Below are 24,648 nucleotides of genomic sequence, written 5' to 3' on the forward strand. Positions count from 1 at the left end.
ATCCTGCGCAAGGCCCTTCATCTCCGAATAATTACTACAACCCACATCTTTCTGAATCTGCTTACTGTATTCGTCTCTTCGTCTACCTCTACGGTTTTTACCCCCCACACGTCCCTTCAATACTACACCGGTAATTCCTTGTTGTCTGAGGATATGTCCTGTCAACAGAATCTTCCTTTTAATCAAGTTCTGCCGAACATTTATTGTCTCTGCTCAGTACCTCCTCATTAGTTACGTGATCCACCCATATAATCTTCAGCATGCTTCTGTAGCACCACATTTCAAAAGTATCTATTCTCTTCTTGTCTCTACGGTCGCAGGTTCGAATCCTGCCTCGGGCATGGATGTGTGTGATGTCCTTAGGTTAGTTAGGTTTAAGTAGTTCTAAGTTTAGGGCTCTGATGACCTCAGATGTTAAGTCCCATAGTGCTTAGAGTCATTTGAACCATTTATTCCTGTCTAAAATGTTTATCTCCCACGTTTCTCGTCCACACATGTCCACACTCCACACAAATATCTTCAGAAAAGACTTCGTGACACTTAAATCTATATTCGATGTTAACAGATTTCTGTTCTTCAGAAGGCTTTTCTTGCCATTGTCAGTCAAAATTTTATATTCTCTCTACTTGACCTTTATCAGTTAATTTGCTGCCCAAATAGGAGAATTCATTTACTGCTTCTAGTGTCTCGTTTCCTAATCTAATGCCATCAGCACACATAATTTAATTGGACCACATTCCATTATCCTTGTTTTGCTTTTGTTTATGTTGACCTTATATCCTCCTCTCAAGACAATCCATTGCATTCAACTGCTCTTCTAAGTCCCTTGCTGTCTCTGACAGAATTATTGCCGGCCGGAGTGGACGAGCGGTTCTAGACGCTACAATCTGGAACCGCGCGACCGCTACAGTCGCAGGTTTGAATCCTGCCTCGGGCATGGATGTGTGTTATGTCCTTAGGTTACTTAGGTTTAAGTAGTTCTAGGTTCTAGGGGACTGATGACCTCGGAAGTTAAGTCCCATAGTGCTCAGAGCCATTTGAATAGAATTATTATGTCATCGACAAATCTCAAAGTTTTTATTTCTTCTCCCTGAACTTTAATTCCTTCTGCAAATTTTTCTTTGGTTTCCTGTACTGCTTGCTCAATGTTCAGATTGAATAATATCGGGGACAAACTACAACCCCGTCTCACTCCCTTGTCAACCACTGCTTCCATGCCCTTCGACGCTTATAACTGTTGTCTGGTTCCTGTACGAATTGCTAACAGCCTTTCGCTCACTCTGTTTTACCCCTGCGACCTTCACAGTTTCAAAGAGGGTATTCCAGTCAACATTGTCAAAAGCTTTCTTTAAGTCTACAAATACTGTAAATGTAGTTTTGTCTTTCCTTAACCTATGTTCTAAGAGAAGTTATCGAGTCAATATTGCCTCACATGTTCCTATATTTCTCCGGATTCCAAACTGAATTCTCCTGAGGTCGGTTGCTACCAGTTTTTGCATTCTTCTGTAACGAATGTGTCTTCGTATTTTGCAACCATGACTGTTTAAACTGATAGTTCTATAATATTCACATCAACACAAACTTTCTTTGGAAATGGAAGTATTACATTCTTCTTGAAGTCTGAGAATATTTCGTCTGTGTGACACATCATGTACACCAGATTGAATAGTTTTGTCATGATTGGCTCTCACAGAGGTATCAGTAGTGCAGACGGAATGTCGTCTACTCCATGGGCCTTGTTTAGAGTTAGGTCTTTCACTGCTCTGTCAAACTCTCGCAGTATCGTATCCGCTATCTCATCTACGTCCTCTTTCCTTTCTATAATATTGTCAGTACTGTCTTTCTATCTCAGCACTTGATATTTTTACTGATGCTTTTCTTTTCTCCAAAGGCCGCTTTAATTTTCCTGTAGGCGGTATCTGCCTTTCCCCTAGTGAAATACACTTCTAAATTCCTACATTTGCACTTCATGTAAATCTCATTTTTTAGAAGTTTGTATTCCCTTTCGAATGCCTCATTGGCTGCATTGTTATACTTTCTCTTTTGATCAGTTTAACTCAATATCTCGTGTCACATCCAAGGATTTCTTCTAGGCTTTGCCTTTTTACCTGTTTGATCCTCTAGTGCCTTCACTATTCCATCTCTCAAAGCTAACCATTCGTCTTCTGCCGAATTCCTTTCCCTTATTCTAGTCAATCGTTGGCTAATGCTCCCTCTGAAACTCTTAACAACCTCTGGTTCTTTCAATTTATATAGGTACCATCCATTTAATATCTTACCTTTTTGATATTCCTTCAGTTTTTATCTACTGTTCATAACCAATAAATTACATTCAGAGTCCACATCTGCCCTGGAAATGTTTTACAATTTAGAGGCTGGTTCCGAAATCTTTGTCTTACGAGTATATAATCAATCTGAACCCTTACAGTGTCTCTAGGTCTCATCCACGTATACAATCTTATTTCATGATTCTTTAACCAAGTGTTAGTAATTATTATATTATACTTTTTACAAAATTCTATGAGGCAGCTTGCTCTTTCACTCCTTTCCTCCAGTCCATACTCTCTTCCTTTTCCTACTATCAGTCCCCTAACCCAATTAAATTTTCGTCTCCTTTAAATATCTACATAATCTCTTCTATCTTATGACATATTTCTTCATTCTCTACATCATCTGCGGAGCTTTTTGGCGTACAAACTCTGTGACGGGCGTAGGGTTAGTGTTTACTTGTCTACGATAATGCGTTCACCGTGCTGTTGATAGTAGCTTACCCACATTCCTGTTTTCTTATTCATTATTAAACTTACTCCTGCATTACCCCCATTTGATTTTGTATTTATAACCCAGTATTCACCTAAACAGAAGTCCTGTTCCTTCTTCCATCAAACTTCACTACTTCTCACTATATCTAACTTTAACCTATCCATTTCCATTTTTAAATTTTCTAACCTATCTGGCGGATTAAGGGATCTAACATTCTACGCTCCGACATGTAGGACGCCAGTTATGTTTCTTATGATGACATCCTTTTGAGTAGTCCCCGCCCGCAGATTCGAATGGAGGACTATTTGACCTCCGGAATATTTTACCCAAAAATATGCCACTATCATTTAACCATACAACCGAGCTTTATGCCCTCGGAAAAAATTACGGCTGCAGTTTCCCCTTGCTTTCAGCCGTTCACAGTACCTGCACAACAAGGCCGTTCTGGTTGATGTTACAAGGCAGATCGGTCAATCATCCAGACTGTTGCCCCTGCAGCTACTGGAAAGGCTGCTGCCCCTCTGCAGGAACCACACGTTTGTCTGGCCTCTCAACAGATACCCCTCCGTTGTGGTTGCACACACGGTACGGCTAATTGTAGCGCTGAATCACGCAAGCCACTCCACCAACGGCATCGTCAGATGGTTGATGGTGGTCTACTGAAACTGAAATCCTTACTGTTACCACACTTCTCCATCAGATTGGTTCGATTGCATGAATTCTTCCACGGACAGCCTTTCTCATAACCCACTCCTTGTAGCCGTATATCACTGACGAAAAATTCTTTTCTCTGCCTTTGACTTCATAAGGAGCCATTGTGCACAGTGACCGTGGGATAGAAACACAGCTATCAGTCGCTACCTCATTGGTTTCCTGGTATTCTTGTATATTCAGATATCGGTTATAAATAGCTATCTTCAGTGCTAAAATATTGGAAATTGCAGAATCAAACTGATTAACGTAAACAATAAGAAAAAACACTACATTATCCAATATCAATGATCCATTCTACTCAGCATACATTTTGAGTGAGTAATAAGGAAACAAACTCGCAATAGTAGATGCCACCATACAACTTCACTGGTGTAAAGGCAGAAGAAAACTGATGTTGTCGTTTACGACAAATACAGCAACTTCAGTTTCTGTCATGTAGCCTACGGACTGTCCTCTATATTACAAAAATAACTAACACAGTTTCATTCCAATATAGTAGTTGAAAATCCTTTTTTTTAATAAATAATATTAGCAAGTGCACTGAGGTGGCAAAAGTTTTAGTATACCATCTAATATCGTGTCGGACCTTCTTTTGCCTGGTATAGGACAGCAACTCGACGTTCCATGGACTCAAGTCATCATTGTTTAGAACCATGTAGCTCATTAATGGCTGCAAAGGGTCTCCAAGTAACCGAACGTAACCATCTCCAGTCAATTATAGATTCATCTGAACCAGAGGACGCAGTCCATCCCATGTAAACACAGCCCACCTTATTATGGAGCCACTCCCAAATTGCACATACCTTCCAGAATGGGATATTCACTCTGCAGCGGAGTGTGCGCTGATATGAAACTTCCTGTCAGATTAAAACTGTGTGCCGGACCGAGATTCGAACTCGGGACCTTTGCCTTTTGTGGGCAAGTACTCTACCATCAGAGCTACCCAAGCTCGAATTACGGCCCGTCCTCACAGTCTTACTTCTGCCAGTACCTCGTCTCCTATAGGAGAGCTTCTGTAAAGTTTGGAAGGTAGGAGACGAAGTACTGGAAGAAGTAAGGCTGTGAGGACGGGCCGTGAGTCGTGCTTGGGTAGCTCAGATGGTAGAGCACTTGCCCACGGAAGGCAAAGGTCCCGAGTTCGAGTCTCGATCCGGCACACAGTTTTAATCTGCCAGGAAGTTGCGCATACCTTGTTGACGACCTGCGTCCGTAGGTTCGTGGGGTCTGCACCACACTCGGACCCTACCGTCAGGTCTTACCAACTGAAACCGGGGATCATCTGACCAGACCACGGTTTTCTAGTTGTCTAAGGTAGAGCCCATACGGGCACGAGCCCAGGAGAGGGGCTGCAGGCGACGTCGTGCTGCCGGCCGGGGTGGCCGAGCGGTTCTAGGCGCTACAGTCTGTAACGGCGCGACCACTGCGGTCGCAAGTTTGAATCCTGCCTCGCGCATGGATGTGTGTGTTGTCCTTAGGTTAGTTAGGTTTAAGTAGTTCTAAGTTCTAGGGGACTGATGACCTCAGAAGTTAAGTCCCATAGTGTTCAGAGCCATTTGAACCATTTTATGTTGTGCTGTTAGCAAAGGCACTAGTGTTAGGTTTTTGCCGCCATAGCCCATTAATGCCGAAATCGTCGCACTGTCCTAACCTGTACGTTCGTCGTACGTCCCACTTTGACTTCTGCGGTTATTTACGAAGTGTTGCTTGTCTGTTAGCACTGACAACTCTACGCAAACGCCGCTGCTCTCGGTCGTTCAGTGAAGGCCGTCGGCCACTGTTCGTGGTGGGAGGTAATGCCTGAAACTGGGTATTCTAGGCGCACTCTTGACACTGTGGATCTCGGAATACTGAATTCCCTAACGATTTCCGTAATGGAATGTCCCATGCGTCTAGCTCCAACAACCATTCCGCGATCACAGCCTGTTAATTCCCGTCGCGTGGTCGTAATTACGTCAGAAATCTTTTCTTGTGAATCACCTGAGTTCAAATGACGGCTCCGCCAATGCACTGCCCTTTTATACCTTGTGTACGCGATACTACCGCCATCTGTATGTCCCGCGTCCGGCCATCCTGATTTAGGTTTTCCGTGATTTCCCTACATCGCTCCAGGCAAATGCCGGGATGGTTCCTTTCAAAGGGCACGGCCGACTTCCTTCCCCATCCTTCCCTAATCCGATGAGACCGATGACCTCGCTGTCTGGTCTCCTTCCCCAAACCAACCAACCAACCAACCAACCATCTGTATGTGTGCATATCGCTGTCCCATGACTTTAGTCACCTCAGTGTAGATAGGGCAATGATTGCAGTAAAACGTCAATTATACGTTTTCCACATATACGTTTTTCTCACTTATACTTTTTTTTCGTGTCCCGGCGAAATATCCACAGTGTGCACAAGTTATGATGCAGTATTTCAGAGTGGGTTGCCGGGAAGTGGACTGGTACGGCCGATATTAGACTACAATGAAATTTGAAAGTGTAATAGGGAACTTTGTGAAAGTTAGGCAGTGGTAAAATTTTCTTTGATCAGATCCAGCACTTCGCCTTAGATTTAGATAATGTTTATCAATATGACTCCCAAATTTACATGGTGCGTCGCATATATAACGAAATTGATAGAAATATTCGGGGCAGATGAAGCACTGTGTAGCTTACGACATCCCGAATACAAAAACAGAATAAAAAGTGAGAGCTATAAAAAAATGCGGATGCTATTAGCCCTGAAGTACGTCCAGGATACACCCCCGGGAATATAAAGGAGAAAATCTACAACTTCTGTGGAAATAAAAATTTTTCATGACTACAATACGTATTAATTGGCTCAAATGGCTCTGAGCACTATGGGACTCAACTTCTGAGGTCATTAGTCCCGTAGAACTTAGATCTAGTTAAACCTAACTAACCTAAGGACATCACACACATCCACGCCCGAGGCAGGATTCGAACCTGCGACCGTAGCGGTCTCGCGGTTCCAGACTGCAGCGCCTAGAACCGCACGGCCACTTCGGCCGGCACGTATTAAATTTATTTGCCTTCACATATTCCTCCTTCAGTGCGTAATAAATAGTTTCAAACGTTTCTGGTATTATTTTCGTCAATGTGCACTGCAGCGTTAGAGCGCTATACCGGTACTGTAAACTAGAGTAGCTAGATAGTCTAAATGCTTCAAATAGCTCTAAGCACTATGGAACTTAACATCTGAGGTGATCAATCCCATAGACATAGAACTACGTAAAACTAACTAACCTAAAGACATCACACACATCCACGCCCGAGGCAGGATTCGAAACTGCGACCGTAGCAGCCGCGTGGAGGAGGAGGAGGATATTAGTGTGTAACGTCCCGTCGACAACGAGGTCATTAGAGACGGAGCGCAAGCTCGGGTGAGGGAAGGATGGGGAAGGAAATCGGCCGTGCCCTTTCAAAGGAACCATCCCGGCATTTGCCTGAAGCGATTTAAGGAAATCACGGAAAACCTAAATCAGGATGGCCGGAGACGGGATTGAACCGTCGTCCTCCCGAATGCGAGTCCAGTGTGCTAACCACTGCGCCACCTCGCTCGGTGCAGCCGCGTGGTTTCGGACTGAAGCGCCTAGAACCGCTCGGCCACAGCGGCCGGCAGAATTGCTAGAAATCGCCGTATTACGGTAAGTCTGTCTTTTGCGGATGTAGTGTTTCGGAGGAGAGTGTTCAGCTTCATAATATGAGCATCCACTTTCTTCAGCACGTATTGAAATGTACTCTCATCCATTCCCAAAGGGATTTTTGTGCGACTTTACGTCCTCGACCTGCAGCTCCCGTAGCAAATTTTGTTGTATATATTTCGCATCTCGCCGTGAAGTTCACGGCTTCACCCAAGTATGTTTCCTTTTCTTCTGCTTCTCTTGCAAAAGCAATGACAATGCAATTGCAGTTCACGCAACTTCAGACCAGGTATAATTTTACTTACGGCATCGGTGGCGTAGTGTGTTCATGTTGGCAACGACCATTCATTGCTGGGAATTCATTTCACCAAGAAGTAAATAATTAAATCTGTTCTTACTCTATGGTTGACAGATTCTTGTATGTACCCTTGTCCGCTAAGTAAATTAGTTACACTCGTAAACTGAACATTACATAACAAAACATTTGCATTATATGAAGATGGTGTTGCCAACTTCTGCACACTACACTGCCGATACCGTAAGTAAAACTGAAATGCAGAGAACAATATTAAGTTGTCGTCGGCCGTTATGAAGGAACTTTGACGACATGTTTGATGACAGTGTAATGCCCCGTTTTGTGCCACGTCAAAGATCATTGTCAAAGAAAGTTTGATAGTGTAATACCGGCCTAAGCTCCATCTATTAACACGGCACCACGGTTGCTAACTAGAAAATCACATTGTTGCGAGCATCCGAATCCAACTATCACTCAATTTTTAATGTGACACACTTGAGATTGTTTTATCGATTGACAGATACGCAACAACAGTATAAACTGCAATAATTAAGCCATCACAAAAACCAGATGTTATACAGAGACTGTACAGTATTGGAAAGTACAGTATAATGTATGAAGCTTACTATTACGGCAGTGGTGATAGCCATAGGGAAGGTTGGTAGTAGCTGCAGCACTCATTTGTTTTCCCGAAATTACACGACTTCTGCCAACTAGGGCACAACTGGACAAGAATTGTTGCATGTCACTCGGGAATCCAGAAACTCATCACATCTCATACTGTGTAGGCTACAGTACCGTATCACTGTATTTCTAGCCTGCCGGAGTGGCCGAGCGGTCTTCGGGCATGGATGTGTGTGATGTCATTAGGTTTCTTAGGTTTAAGTGCGGTAGTTCTAAGTTCTAGGGGACTGATGACCTCAGAAGTTGAGTCCCATAGTGCTCAGAGCCATTTTTGAACTGCATTTCTAATTATTTTGACAGCTGGTAACATGAGTGGAAGACAAACGAAAAGCATTACTATCGCTAAAAAGCTACGAATTTTGAGAGTCGCGAAGGAAAACAGTAATCGAAAGCGAGTGGATATTGCAAAGGAAATAGGAATTTCTGCGTCTAATTTAAATTTTATAGTAGCTAAGCTAAGTCGAAACAAGGCCGCAGGGGTAGACAACATTCCATTAGAGCTACTGATAGCCTTGGGAGAGCCAGCCATAACAAAACTCTATCATCTGGTGAGCAAGATGTATGAGACAGGCGAAATACCCTCAGGCTTCAGGAAGAATATAATAATTCCAATCCCAAAGAAAGCAGGTGTTGACAGATGTGAAAATTACCGAACTATCAGTTTAATAAGTCACGGCTGTAAAATACTAACACGAATTCTTTACAGAAGAATGGAAAAACTGGTAGAAGCCGACCGCGGGGAAGATCAGTTTGGATTCCGTAGAAATGTTGGAACACGTGAAGCAATACTGACGCTACGATTTATCTTAGAAAATAGATTAAGGAAAAGCAAACCTACGTTTCTAGCATTTGTAGACTTAGAGAAAGCTTTTGACAATGTTGACTGGAATACTCTCTTTCAAATTCGGAAGGTGGCAGGGGTAAAATACAGGGAGCGAAAGGCTATTTACAATTTGTACAGAAACCAGATGGCAGTTATAAGAGTCGAGGGGCATGAAAGGGAAGCAGTGGTTGGGAAGGGGGTGAGACAGGGTTGTAGCCTATCCCCGATGTTATTCAATCTGTATATTGAGCAAGCAGTAAAGGAAACAAAAGAAAAATTTGGAAAATGAATTAAAATCTATGGAGAAGAAATAAAACTTTGAGGTTCGCCGATGACATTGTGATTCTGTCAGAGACAGCAAAGGACTTGGAAGAGCAGTTGAACGAAATGGACAGTGTCTTGAAAGGAGGGCATAAGATGAACATCAACAGAAACAAAACGAGGATAATGGAATGTAGTCGAATTAAGTCGGGTGATGCTGAGGGAATTAGATTAGGAAATGAGACACTTAAAGTAGGAAAGGAATTTTGCTATTTGGGGAGCAAAATAACTGATGATGGTCGAAGTAGAGAGGATATAAAATGTAGACTGACAATGGCAAGGAAAGCGTTTCTGAAGAAGAGAAATTTGTTAACATCGAGTATAGATTTAAATGTCAGGAAGTCGTTTCTGAAAGTACACTCCTGGAAATTGAAATAAGAACACCGTGAATTCATTGTCCCAGGAAGGGGAAACTTTATTGACACATTCCTGGGGTCAGATACATCACATGATCACACTGACAGAACCACAGGAACATAGACACAGGCAACAGAGCATGCACAATGTCGGCACTAGTACAGTGTATATCCACCTTTCGCAGCAATGCAGGCTGCTATTCTCCCATGGAGACGATCGTAGAGATGCTGGATGTAGTCCTGTGGAACGGCTTGCCATGCCATTTCCAACTGGCGCCTCAGTTGGACCAGCGTTCGTGCTGGACGTGCAGACCGCGTGAGACGACGCTTCATCCAGTCCCAAACATGCTCAATGGGGGACAGATCCGGAGATCTTGCTGGCCAGGGTAGTTGACTTACACCTTCTAGAGCACGTTGGGTGGCACGGGATACATGCGGACGTGCATTGTCCTGTTGGAACAGCAAGTTCCCTTGCCGGTCTAGGAATGGTAGAACGATGGGTTCGATGACGGTTTGGATGTACCGTGCACTATTCAGTGTCCCCTCGACGATCACCAGTGGTGTACGGCCAGTGTAGGAGATCGCTCCCCACACCATGATGCCGGGTGTTGGCCCTGTGTGCCTCGGTCGTATGCAGTCCTGATTGTGGCGCTCACCTGCACGGCGCCAAACACGCATACGACCATCATTGGCACCAAGGCAGAAGCGACTCTCATCGCTGAAGACGACACGTCTCCATTCGTCCCTCCATTCACGCCTGTCGCGACACCACTGGAGGCGGGCTGCACGATGTTGGGGCGTGAGCAGAAGACGGCCTAACGGTGTGCGGGACCGTAGCCCAGCTTCATGGAGACGGTTGCGAATGGTCCTCGCCGATACCCCAGGAGCAACAGTGTCCCTAATTTGCTGGGAAGTGGCGGTGCGGTCCCCTACGGCACTGCGTAGGATCCTACGGTCTTGGCGTGCATCCGTGCGTCGCTGCTGTCCGGTCCCAGGTCGACGGGCACGTGCACCTTCCGCCGACCACTGGCGACAACATCGATGTACTGTGGAGACCTCACGCCCCACGTGTTGAGCAATTCGGCGGTACGTCCACCCGGCCTCCCGCATGCCCACTATACGCCCTCGCTCAAAGTCCGTCAACTGCACATACGGTTCACGTCCACGCTGTCGCGGCATGCTACCAGTGTTAAAGACTGCGATGGAGCTCCGTATGCCACGGCAAACTGGCTGACACTGACGGCGGCGGTGCACAAATGCTGCGCAGCTAGCGCCATTCGACGGCCAACACCGCGGTTCCTGGTGTGTCCGCTGTACCGTGCGTGTGATCATTGCTTGTACAGCCCTCTCGCAGTGTCCGGAGCAAGTATGGTGGGTCTGACACACCGGTGTCAATGTGTTCTTTTTTCCATTTCCCGGAGTGTAGTTTAGACAAGAAGAGAATAGAAGCTTTCGAAATGTGGTGCTACAGAAGAATGCCGAAGATTTGATGGGTAGATCACATGACTAATGAGGAGGTATTGAATAGAATTGGGGAGAAGAGGAGCTTGTGGCACAACTTGACTAGAAGAAGGGATCGGTTGGTAGGACGTGTTCTGAGACATCGACGGATCACCAATTTAGTATTGGAGGGCTACGTGGAGGGTAAAAATCGTAGAGGGAGACCAAGAGATGAATACACTAAGCAGATTCAGAAGGATGTAGGCTGGAGTAGGTACTTCGAGTTGAAGAGGCTTGCACAGGATAGAGTTGCATGGAAAGCTGCATCAAACTAGCCTCTGGACTGAAGACCACAACAACAACAACAGTAGCATAGGCAAAGGAAATTGAAGATAGTGCATGTGTTTTCGGAATTTATACTAGTAAGCGGACATACATTCCGGGCGGGAAATATGCCCAATGCTTTGTGAAAAAGCAAATGAATTTGCAATTCGACTAGGTGTGGAAAATTTCAGTGCTTCATCAGGTTGCCTGCACAAATTTTTTGGTAAGACATGGCATCAGCTGTCTGAATGTATGAGGCGAAAGCAAAAGTGTGGAACCTGAGACAGTGTGAGATTGGAAGGAAACCGGTTTGAAAGAACTGACATCCCAATATGTTCCTAAAAATATTTTCACTGCGGATGAGACGGGCTTGTTTTGCAATGTAATGCCTGACCCCACAATGGCATTCAAAGGCGAGAACTGCCACGGAGGAAAACAAAGTAAACAATGTGTAACAGCGCTGTTATGTGCTAACAGTGATGGGAGTGAGAAACTCCCCCCACTTACGATCGGGAAATTTGCCAAGCCCCTTTGTTTTAAGAACATTGTCACGTTTCCCACAAAACACACAAGTAACAAGAAATCGTGGATTACGACAAACGTTTTCGAAAGCTGGCTTCGAAGTGTCGATGCGAAAATGGGTATTGCAGGCCGGAAGATTTTATTGCTCGTAGACAGGTGTGCAGCACATCCTCCCCTTATTCTGTAGAGGACAAGTGGTTATTTTTAGAAAATATGGTGCGAAATTGTGATTTAGTGTGTTTCAGTGCGCGATGCGCCAGCCTCACAGCAGACGGTGGACGAAGGCTGGCCGGCGCGTTATGCAGGTGACACAGTTTTGCAACGAGCGTCGGTATGTGTGTATGTGCGTGGCAGCCATCAGAACGCAGCAAAAAAAAAAAAAAAAAAAAAAAAAATTGTTCAAATGGTTCTGAGCACTATGAGACTTAACATCTGTGGTCATCAGTCCCCTAGAACTTAGAACTACTTAAACCTAACTAACCTAAGGACATCACACACATCCATGCCCGAGGCAGGATTCGAACCTGCGACCGTAGCAGTCGCGCGGTTCCGGACTGAGCGCCTAGAACCGCGAGACCGCCGCGGCCGGCAGAACGCAGCATTAGCAGAATTACGCAGGCGCAGGCGGCGTGTGGCGCGGTTGCATTAGCCAACTCATCGAGAACCTTCTAACAAACACGCCGCCGCGTAACCGGCGGATTCAGCAGCGGCCTGCACTATTTAAGGGCATCATAGGTGGGCGTCGGCATTCGGTTCGACCGATTGGGCGTTCAGTCGCTGTTACGTCGTCGTCATCAGTGACGCTGTCCCCGAGGACTGGCCGGCGGAGGGCGTTGCCCACTGCTGCACCGGCGACTCCCGGCGTCGTCACGAGCCGCTGCATCTGCGAGCTGGGCTGGGCCTCGTGCTGCTTATCTCTTGCCGCCTGCGCAGCCACTGACCGAGCGCGGCGTCGCGTTCCCCGGACTGCGTTCATCAGCACGTCTCCACCACGACACGAGCGGTGGGGCTGAGCTACCGGAAAATGTATTGGAAGAATCAACAATAAAAAGGAAGATTGCTAAAAACAGCCACCTTCTTCTACCCAGCCACGCTCTACAACCCCGACCACGTCACCCGATCCGGTCGTCCTGTTACACTTCCTACTTGAGAAATGTGGCCGTGGAATTCTTTCCAGTGAATTGCACGAGTGAACTTCAGCCACTTGACCTTGGAGTAATACATAATTTCAAGTTGCATTATCGCAAAGTGCTCTTGCAGAATGCCATCATGTAAACATCGAAAAAAAGTAAAATGAAAATAAACATTTTACAGGTAAGATTTTTACTTGCCATTTATTTCATGTTATGCTACCGGAGCCAAAGAACACTTCGAGAAATTATTAATGAATTTGTTTCTCCTGATAGGCAATGCACTACATTGCAGCTTCATGGCACAGAGTTTCAGACGATACCATTCGGAACTGTTTCCGAAAATCCGGATTTGGAAATGAAATCCATGATCATGGCGGTAATGAGCATACTGACAATACTTCACCTAATGATGAAGAATGGATCGACTTGAAGAGCAGTCATCATTTGAGGATTACGTGAACGTTGATGAAAACCTCGTCACTACAGAGTCCATGACTGTCGCTGAGATAGTTCAATGTGCATTGCGGGACCTGGACGAGGAAGAAACTGACCATGAGGATGATACAGAAGAGCCTCGGCATTCCTCCGTGACGTTTAACGATGCAGTAAATGCGTTAGAAATAATTAAACAATTTGTGACGCGCCACGATGTTTCTGACGAAATACTGACAGAGTTATCCTGTTTTGAGGGTACCGTGTACGCTATTGCCGCGTCAAGGAAAAAACAAGTAAAAATTACGGACTTTTTTACAAAATGACGTTTTATTCTGTGTAGAGGTTTACATTTTTCGTTATATCTTTGTTAAGTATGGTACCTAGTAAGCCTATGTAACGTTTTGTAGAATGTAATTTTTTTATTTACTGGATTTTTCATTTATGTTTACTAATTAATTTGATAGTATCGTGCTATATTTCATATCTACGTTTTTCACACTTAAACGTTTTTTTTCTGTAGTCCGTTGAAAAAAGTATAAACGAAGTTTTACTGTAATTCATTGGATTCCTGGATCAGAAACAGTGGAGTTAAAACCTACGTCTTTAAACAGAGATTTACGTTTTGCCGAAACTGAAATGTTTTTACTCCCGGAAAAGGTTCACTCCTTTTTCATAGGTAGTAGCCACAATATTGCATTAAAAACTGAGCGAAATGGCACAATGGTAATACATGAACTCGCATTCAGAATAAGGGCGGTTTAAATTACTGTTCAGCGATCCAATTACAGATGGTCGGTAGTTTCTCTAAATAACTTTGAAAAAGAACACAGCTGATTTCCTGTCCTATTTTTCCCAAATCTGAAACTGTGCTTCTTCTGTTGACGATGCGTTAAAGCTTAATCTTCCTTCGTTTTTTTTCGTTGAATCTTTGCAGACACACTGTGTGATGTTCATCATTCACATTTTTTTGGTATTGGAAATTTATTGGAAGTGAAACTTGCAGGATATTGTACACTTTTGTGGTTAAGGAAGTTTTGCCCAGTTGAAAATCGATTTCTGCGTAGTTTTAAGTGTGCAAATACTGCAGTTAAACTAGAAACTGCATGCCTCTGGAGTTTCAGCACCGACGTTTCTCCGCTGTATGATCTTGAACCTTAGGAGTCTGCTGATGTGTGTGAATAAAACGTGTTAACGAGCGCGAACATAAAAGGGAAATCAGCCCGCAGCACTGGGTCAGAAAACACGTAACAAAGTAGGGGGACTGCGGTAAAGTTAGCTCCTATGTAAGCACCTTGGGGCTTTTGATTTCTCGTTCAGTATTAAACATCACTATCTAAGTTAATTATATGGCCTGGAATATACTACACTCTGTGTCATTACAGTAAACGAAACTGGCACAACTGCGCAAAAGCAACATCTAATCGACAGCAAAAACTGCCAATGAAACTTAATGACGCGCAAATTATGTGAGTGCCGCAGTGCAAGGTGCTGTATATCATTTAAAGCAATGGGAGCTCACGTTTCGAGGAACTTACGGAATTACGATAAAATAGGGAATATACGCAAATCAGTCGAAAGAGGGAGTGTACCGTGAACAAGCAAAGGGATCTGCATTTCGAAGATGGACGGAATTATACAAAAAATGATAGAAATGGAGGACGACAAAGTAGTTAAAATTGCGTTAGTGAATCAAGAGAGAGAATAGAAAACGGTGGATTTAAAAACTAAATATTTCTTGCGTCTGCACAACAATACATTACGATAACGATCGGAGCACAGGTAAAACACAAAAAAGTTTGTGGTACGTTCTTTGCTAAACCTACAGAGCAATGTGTGTTTTGTGTGCTGAGCTGCCATTCTTAGGATACTACCAACCTTCAAGTCGTTTACCCAACTCTTTGGTGAACAGGATATTGGCAAGCTTGCTTCTCGCGTAAGCGAAAGTCGCGTTGTAAGATTTCTCCCACATCAGGTCGTCGAAGTTGATAGAACCACCTGTAAATCAGAACAAACTTTATGACGTGGTTGACTTTTTAGCGAAATATGCTTTCTTTAACAAAGATTCTGTACATTATAATGGGGAAAATCTCTTAAGCAATACAGAAATGTTGAAACACTTACAATAAACTTTCGTTGCAACAATTTTACTAAGGAACAAATCCACGAATGGAAGGTAAAAGCATTAATAGATGAAGAATTGAAGTATAATCTCGGTTTCTCCGCAAAACTAAAAAAAGTATTTTGTTCCAACAGAGAAAAGATGTAATACATATACCTGTAAAATATATGTAGTTGCTTACACCTCTAATCAAATAATTATTCCTAGTACAGAAATGAGTAGGCGTTAGGCATTCATATGGTGCTTTTTTATTTACAAAATGGATACTAAATTTGATGGTGTCTGAGGTCTATAAGCGTATATTCTACCACTCTGTGCATTGTTTGAGCTTATTATGTCAATCTGGTACAACCAAAGTTGGGTGGGAATTACTTCTGAAATGTTACCAAATAGACCCTTGCCAATATCTCGTTTGAACCGGATTCAGAGGGTCCATAGTTTCAACCGGTGGAATTTATAAGGTAAGAAGAATCCAAAATCTTTCTTTCTGGGCCGGCCGCGGTGGTCTCGCGGTTCTAGGCGCACAGTCCGGAACCGCGCGACTGCTACGGTCGCAGGTTCGAATCCTGCCTCAGGCATGGATGTGTGTGATGTACTTAGGTTAGTTAGGTTTAACTAGTTCTAAGTTCTAGGGGACTGATGACCTAAGATGTTAAGTCCCATAGTGCTCACAGCCTTTCTTTCTGGTCCTAATGTAGTAACAAGAGATGGCTTTAGTTATAGACGGGTTGCGTTACAGACGTTATTTTAACTGAAGGGAAGGCAAGGGGGCAGATTTAGAGTTAAAAGTTGTGTCAATGACGAAGTCATTAGTGACGGATTCAAACTCTGGGGATGGGGGGAGAGAGTGGAGAATTAAGGTTCAAATGGCTCTGAGCACTATGCGACTTAACTTCTCAGATCATCAGTCTCCTACAACTTAGAACTACTTAAACCTAACTAACCTAAGGACATCACACACATCCATGCCCGAGGCCGGATTCGAACCTGCGACCATAGCGGTCGCGCGGTTCCAGACTGTAGCGCCTAGAACCGGTCGGCCACACCGGCCGGCGGAGAATTAAGGGACCGTATCCAATTCACAGCAACCATCCCGGCATTTGCCTTAAGTGAAGTAGGCAAAATACGGAAAATTTAAATCTGGATGGCTGGACTGGGATCAGAACTACCGCCATCGCGAATGTGGGCACAGTGTCTTTCCACTGCACTCAGAATCTGAAGAGAGTTTTGAAATACACTGGGGTGACAAAAGTCATGGAACAGAGATACGCACATACACATATGGCAGTAGTATCGCGTATACAAGGTGTAAAAGGGCAGTGCACTGGCGGAGTTGTGATTTGTACTCAGGTAAATGTAAATGCCGTGTGGCTAGGGCCTCCCGTCGGGTAGTCCGTTCGCTTGGTGCAAGTCTTTGGAGTTGACGCCACTTCGGCGACTTGCGTGTCGATGTGGATGAAATGATGATGATAAGGACAACACAGCACCCAGTCCCTGAGCGGATAAAATCTCCCACCAAGCAGGGAATCGCCGGCCGCGGTGGCCGAGCGGTTCTAGGCGCTTCAGTCCGCAACCGCGCGACTGCTAAGGTCGCAGGTTCGAATCCTGCCTCGGGCATGGATGTGTGTGATATCCTTAGGTTGGTTAGGTTTAAGTAGTTCTACGTTCTAGGGGACTAATGATCTCAGATGTTAAGTCCCATAGTGCACAGAGTCATTTGAACCAAGCTGGGAATCGAACCCGGGCCGTTAGGTATGACATTCTGTCGCGCTGACCACTCAGCTGCCAGGGGCGGACCTGTGCTCAGGTGATTCATATGAAAAGGTTTCCGACGTGATTATGACCACACGACGTGAATTAACCGACTCAGAACGCGTAATGTTAGTTGGAGCTAGACGCATAGGGCACTACAATTCGGAAATCGCTAGAGAATTCAGTATTCCGAGGTCCACAGTATTAAGAGTGTGCCGAGAATACACAATTTCAAGTATTACCTCTCACCACGGACAACGCAGTGGCTGAGGGCCTTCACTTAACAACCTATATCAGTAGCGTTTGCGTTGTCAGTGCTAACAGACTTGCAAAACTGCGCGAAAAACCACGGAAATAAATGTGGGACGTACGGCGAACGTATTCGTTAGGACAGTGTGGCGAAATTTGGTGCTAATGGGCTATGGCAGCAGACGACCGTCGCGAGTGCCTTTGCTAACAGCACGAGAACGCTTGCAGCACCTCTCTTGGACTCGTGACTATATAGGTTGTACCCTAGACAACTGGAAAACCGTGGTCTGATCAGATGAGTCCTGATTTCAGTTGGTAAGAGCTGATGGTAGGGTTCGAGTTTAGAACAGACCCCACGAAGGGCATGCATGTCCAAAGGAACTTTGCATCGTAATCAGAAGAACACGGAACTGCAGTATCTCATTTATCTGCCAACACCGGGCAAGCGGCTATCCAGTAAAACGTCTGACCTTCACGGGAGTGTACATAATGGATGTACGACTTCAGATCGTAGACACATGGTTGACGACATATGGAAATTTGGGTCTGGTCGTGAGTCGTGCATGGATAGCCAAATGGTAAGGTGACCGATCATGACAAGCGGGAAATACGGCTTTGAGTCCCGGTCCGGCACAAATTTTCATTGCCATTCCATTCTACAGCTGATGGTAGTCCTTATTCGTAATTGCGATTTCATTTGATGTGTTTTGTAACGGCAGCGGTCGCCGCAGTGCCTATTCCTCTGGACATGTGTGTATGTCCAAGGGAACTTTGTATCGTAATCAGAATAAAACAAGCACTGCAATATCGTATGGACCTAAGTTGTCGACTGTGCAAGCTGGTGGTGGCTGCATAATGGTGTTGGCTGTGTTTACGTGGAACGGACTGCATCCTCTGGTCCAATTGAACCGATAATTGACTGGAAATGGTTATGTTCGGTTGCTTGGAGACAATATGCAGCCATTCATGGAATTTTATGGATGACAATCGTCATGTCACCGGGCCACATTTGTTTGCGACTGGTCTGTATGACATTCTAGACAATTCCAGCGAATGGTTTAGCCGCCTAGATCGCCCGACACGAGTGCTATCGAACATTTATGGGGTAAAACTGAGAGATCAGTTCGTGCGCAAAATCATGCAACGGCAACACGTGCGCAATTATGGACGGCTATAGAGGCATCATGGCTCAGTATTTCTCCAACGGGCTTCCAACGACTTGTTAAGTCCATGCCACGACGATTTACTTAAGGATCGTCTTTAATGAAGCTGGCAGTTAGAATTTTATCTGCTTGGCATTATGAGGATTTTGGAGCGTGAAATAATTTTACGCTGATTCTGCAGAATTCAAGTAACAGGCTTCGAATATTTCTCTTATTTACCACTGTAATACCATACCCGCATCCCAGCTCACTAATGCACTCTACAGCTGTGATGCGTGACCCAGAGGTGGCCAATTCGAGTTATTAGTAATACCTGATGTTGTCAAGAGTGGACAAAAACGATCTTGTAGATGGTTTAAAAATATCTTTAAGACTTGTACATCTTTTTTATAATTGTCTAGATCTCAGATAATATATTATCTTAACATTTAATAGTTTCAGGTTTTTATACAACCATCTTAAGATCATTCAGATCATTCATGGTAAAGTAGTGGGTCAGCATATGGAATAAAGATGCACCGTAACATTTGTGTAACTTGGTACAAGTTCATACAAGAGGCAACTTTGATAAAATGCTGGCTATACAAACACGATAAAAGGCTGATCCTAAACCGTCAAGTTTGACCAGCATAGGATACCTGCATGTAATATGATCGGTTTTCATAAGTTGACTTTTGTAACGATGAAGTCTAAATATTTTATTCTTGACTGCTATTTTATTAAGCGTAGTTTACGATCAGCCTTTTATCTTATTTGTATAGCCTGCATTTTATGAAATTTGTCTCTTGTATGAGCATATAGCAAGTTTTGTATGATCATATAGCAAGTTATACATATGTCACGGTTCATCTGAATTCTACGTGTTGACATAGTGCTTTACCATGACTGAACTGAAGTTGGTTGTATGAAAAACAGAAACCAGTTATCAAATTTTAAGATGATGTATTATTTTTTTTAAAAATTAAACGTCTAATTGTGGTGGTTGGAGACATTTTCGTCACTCGAAGGAGAAAAGATGGTGTAAAATTTCAGATTACCAGACTGTGTGTCAATATCGTGGGCTAAATTTCAAATCTATCCCTGACGTATTATGATGTGAGGGCATACGACTTTATTGTAACCTTATGCCCGATTAGCCCCTTCGTTCTATTGTAGAGCGGTGGGCTATGTGCCAGAACCGAATTTCGTCATCTCCATTTCTTTGTTTCATACTTATATATATATATATATATATATATATATATATATATATATATATATATATATCTGTGTGTGTGTGTGTTTCTCACTACACTTTAACACTTTATCACAGTGTTCAACGCATCTGACGAAAACCGATAAAAATGGAGCAGAGCCTTTGCGTTCAAAGTAATCGCTCTGTACTTAGTATTACAAAAAATATTTTTTTTAAATACAATTTTTCCTACAAGTTCGAATCTACCCGTCTGTTTCAGGTTCAAATATTTATGTTCTGAACGTTTAACCTATTATTTCCTTCTTTTTTCAAAGGAGGATAATGCAACCCATATCTGAACTACGATTCAGATATCTAATAACCCGGAGAGAAATTGACAGCGCAGTTGGTTTCTAAGATTAGAATCCTGTCGCACAGCTATCTCGACATTTACGATAGTTATCCTGGAGAGTGTTGACTCGCTTACACATATTCATCTAAATTTAATCCATTGGCTGCCATACAAAACAGGATAACTTGCCTTCCATTTGAAGAACATGGTCAATGCTTTCTTGTCTCAGGTTGATGGAGAAGCAACAAACAGAGAAGAGCAAGAATCTAGATTTGTGAACGTCCAGTTTTTTTTCATGATGCAGATGCAAGGCTTAAGAGGGCAGATAGTAATCCGGAAGACAAGAAGGAAGTAATTTCTTGCTGCAGTGCTGTCACCTGGGCAGCCAGATAATCTCGTTTGCCCGCGGGTCTTACGTAACACGTCCCACATACGGCCCATGGCGGAGCGCTATCCTGCCTCTACATTGGTCGTTTGAGAAACGGAAGTACATCTTCGATTTCCTGCAGCACCTCAAAATTATAACACGTAAATGTAAAAAGGACTCTCGACCACACTCTTGTAAAATTCGTTTTGTGGCTCGAATTCAGAGAAACAGTATCTGAGGCAATTGAGAGATTTATACCAAACAGAGTAATAAAAGATGGTGCTGATACCCCATGTTACACAAAATAGGTCGGAACACTATTGCAGAAGCACCAAAAGAAGCACGCCAAATGTAAAGGAACACAGTCTCCAATATTGACGATGTTTTACTGAAGCTCGAAACTTAGCACGGACCCCAGTGAGAGATGCTTTCAATAACTTCCACAACGGAAATCTGTCTCTAAATCTGACAGAAATTCCAAAGACATTCTTGTAGTATGTAAAGTACACTACCTACAAGACGCAGTCAGTACCTTCACTGCGCAATTCCAATGGCCATATAACCAATGACAGCGCCACTAAAGCGGAGTTATTAAACACAGTTTTCCGAAATACCTTCACCAAAGGAGACGAAGTAAATATTCCAAAATTCGATCGAGAACAACTGCTAACATGAAGAAGTTTGAATCATGTTTATACAATAACCCCATACACAGCAATCATATATGTCCGCTCGCTTGAACAAAGATTCGTACCAAAGAGTGAAAAGTTGCACAGGTTCCACCAATACTCAAGAAAGGGAACAGGAATAATACGCGGAATTATAGATCCCTATCACTAACGTCGATTTGTTATAGAATTTTAGAACATATACTGTATTCGTACATTATGAATCACCTCGAGGGTAACAGTCTATTGTCATAGTCAGCACAGATTTAGAAAATATTGTTTTTGTGAAACTCAGCTATCGCTTTATTCTCACGAAGTAATGAGTGCTATCAACAGAGAATCTCGAATTGATTCTCTATTTCTAGACTTTCAGAAGTGTTTTGATACCGCTCCTCACAAAAGACTTCTAATCAAATTGTATGCCTATGGAGTATCGCTTCAGTTGTGCGACTGGATCCGAGATTTCCTCTCAGAAAGGTCACAATACACAGTAAATCATCGAGTAAAACAAATGTGATGGCTGACGTTCCCCAAGGAAGTGTTATAGTCCCTCTGCTGTTCCTAATAAACATAAACGGTTCAAGATATAACCTAAGCAGCCCTCTTAGATTGTTTGCAGATGACGCTGTCATTTACCGTCTAGTAAAGTCATCAGAAGATCTAAACCAGTTTCAAAATGACTTAGACATTAATGGTGCGAATAGTGGCAATTCTCTCAGTAAGGAACAGTGTGAGGTCAGACACATGTGTACAAAAAGAATTCAGTTACATTTTTATTACACAATAAATCATAAAAATTTAAAGGCTGTCAATTCGACTAAATACCTTGGAATTACAATTACGAAAAATTCATTTGGAACGGCCGCTTAGATACTGTTGTTGAGAAGGCACACCAAACACTAAGTTTTAACGGCAGAATACTTAGACGATGAAACCGGTTTACTAAAGACTGCCTACACTATGCTTGTTCGTCCTCTTCTAGAGTACTGCTGTGCTGCACGTGATCCTTACCAGACAGGATTGACGGAGGACATCGAAAAAGTTCAAATAAAGGCAGCTCGTCTTGTATTATCACAAAATAGGGGAGAGAGTGTTACAGTTATGATAAGCAACTTGGTATGATAAACATTAAAACATAGGCGTTTTTCGTTGCGGCAAGACCTTTTCACGAAAGTTCATTCACCAACTATCTCCACTGAATGTGAAAGTATTTTGCTGTCACCAACCTGCGTATGGAGAAGTGTCATCATAACAAAATAACAGGACTCAGAGCTCGTACTGAAAGATTGAAGCATTAATTTTTTCCACGGGCTGTTAGAGAGTGGAACAGTAGAGAAGTAGTTTGAAGGTGGTTCGAAGAAACCTCTGCCAGGCACTTACGTGTGAACTGCAGAGTAGCCATGTAGATGTACAATACGGTTTAGGAAACCCACTGGCATTCAAAACAGCTTCCGGACGTATCCGGACGAATACATACACTCACGATCATAAATTAAGGATAATTGAAGAATGTGGTGCCACACAACGTGGCACTACACAAAACTGGCGCGAATAGCATAAGCACATAGGGAATACATACGACACAGATCTGTAAGTCCACGGTATTGGTGATAAATTGAGAAATCCGTCCCGAAACACATCTGCTACAAAACGCCACTTTTTCCTGCGCATGTACCCCGACATCAGTATGGGATATGATCACCAGGCACACGTACACAGGCCGCACAACGGGTTGCCATACTATGGATCAGGTGGTCGAGCAGCTGCTTGGGTATAGCCTCCCATTCTTTCACCAGTGCCTGTCGGAGCTCCTGAAGTGTCCTAGGGGTTTGAAGACGTGCAGAAATACATCGACCGAGAGCATCCCAGACGTACTCGATGCGGTTTAGGTTTGGACAACAGGCAGGCCACTCCATTCGCCTGATATCTTCTGTTTCAAGGTACTCCTCCACGATGGCATGCGTTATCATCCGTCAGGAGGAAGGTGGAACCTACTGCATCACTGAAAGGGCAGACATACTGGTGCGAAATGACGTCCCGATACACCTGAACTGTTACAGTTCCTCTGTCAAAGACATGCAGGGATGTTCGTGCACCAATCATGATCCCACCCGACACCGTCAAACCACGACCTCCATACAGGTCCCTTTCAAAGACATTAAGGGGTTGGTATCTGGTTCCTGGTTCACGCCAGATGAAAAATCGGCGAGAATCACTGTTTAGATTATACCTGGACTCGTCCGTGAACATAACCTGGGACCACTGTTCCAATGACCATGTACTGTGTTCTTGACACCAGGTTTTACAGACTCTCCTGTGACCAGGGGTCAGTGGAATGCACCTTGCAAGTCTCTGGACGAATAAACCATGTCTGTTCAGTCATCTGTAGACTGTGTGTCTGGAGACAACTGTCCCAGTGGCTGCAGTAAGGTCCCGAGCAAGGCTACCTGCAGTACTCCGTGGCCGTCAGCGGGCACTGATGGTGAGTTATCGGTCTTCTTGTGGTGTTGTACTCTGTGGACGGTCCGTACTGTGGCGCCTGGACATGTATCCTGCCTGCTGGATCGTTGCTATAATCTTTAGATCACATTTTGTGGCACACGGAGGACGCGTGCTACGACCTGCTGTGTTTGACCAGCCTCCAGTCGCCCTGGTATTCTACCCCTCATACCGTCATCGATATGTGTTCTTTGAGCCATTTTCAACACACAGCCACCATTAGCACGTCTGAAAACGTCTGCACACTTACTCGCTGCACCGTACTCTGACACGTACCACTACACCTCTGCGTATGTGGACTGCTGCCAGCGCCACCGTATGACCGCATGGTCATACCCCGAAGTGATTTAAACCCGCAAACCGGCCACCAGAGTGTTGTTTCACCATGTATCAGCCTTATCCTTAATTTATCAGCATGAGTGTCCTGTATAGTTTCCAAGGGCATTCTTTCTGCAAAATGGTGGCAAGTTCAAGTAACAGTGAGGAAGGTGGGTAGCCATCATTTACACTTCTCTCCAAAGTAGACCAAAAAGTTCAATAATACTGTAGTGGCCAAGGGAGATGTGAAATTCATCCTCGTGTTCACGAAACCAGTCGTGGTCTATATGATCCGTGTAAACGGGGGTCTGATGCCATGCAACACAGTATCACCGTTGGGAAACAAACATTATACCATGGGATGGACATGAATAGCCAGAATGGTGTCATAACCCTTGACAGTAATGCATAACGATGGAGCCCATGGAATACCACGATGTGACTGCCCAAATCATCACCGAATCATCACCTGCAACATGGTTTCATTCTTGGCACGTAAACGGGTCCAGATGTTGGAAACAGTGTGAAACGGGA

General features: G+C 43.9%; 1 protein-coding gene across 3 annotated transcripts in view; it reads right to left on the reverse strand.

Annotated features, from left to right (window-relative positions):
• Positions 1–24,648, reverse strand: part of LOC126248201 (retinol dehydrogenase 13-like) — a 199,242-nt gene that overhangs the window by 49,491 nt on the left and 125,103 nt on the right. For all 3 annotated transcript variants that reach the window (XM_049949001.1, XM_049948999.1, XM_049949000.1), the window contains exon 5: positions 15,329–15,448. In XM_049949001.1, coding sequence (XP_049804958.1) covers positions 15,329–15,448 — 120 coding nt within the window. The remainder of the gene's footprint in view (positions 1–15,328; positions 15,449–24,648) is intronic.

Source organism: Schistocerca nitens, chromosome 3, assembly GCF_023898315.1.
Source record: "Schistocerca nitens isolate TAMUIC-IGC-003100 chromosome 3, iqSchNite1.1, whole genome shotgun sequence".
In the NCBI taxonomy this organism is placed as follows: Eukaryota; Metazoa; Arthropoda; class Insecta; order Orthoptera; family Acrididae; genus Schistocerca; species Schistocerca nitens.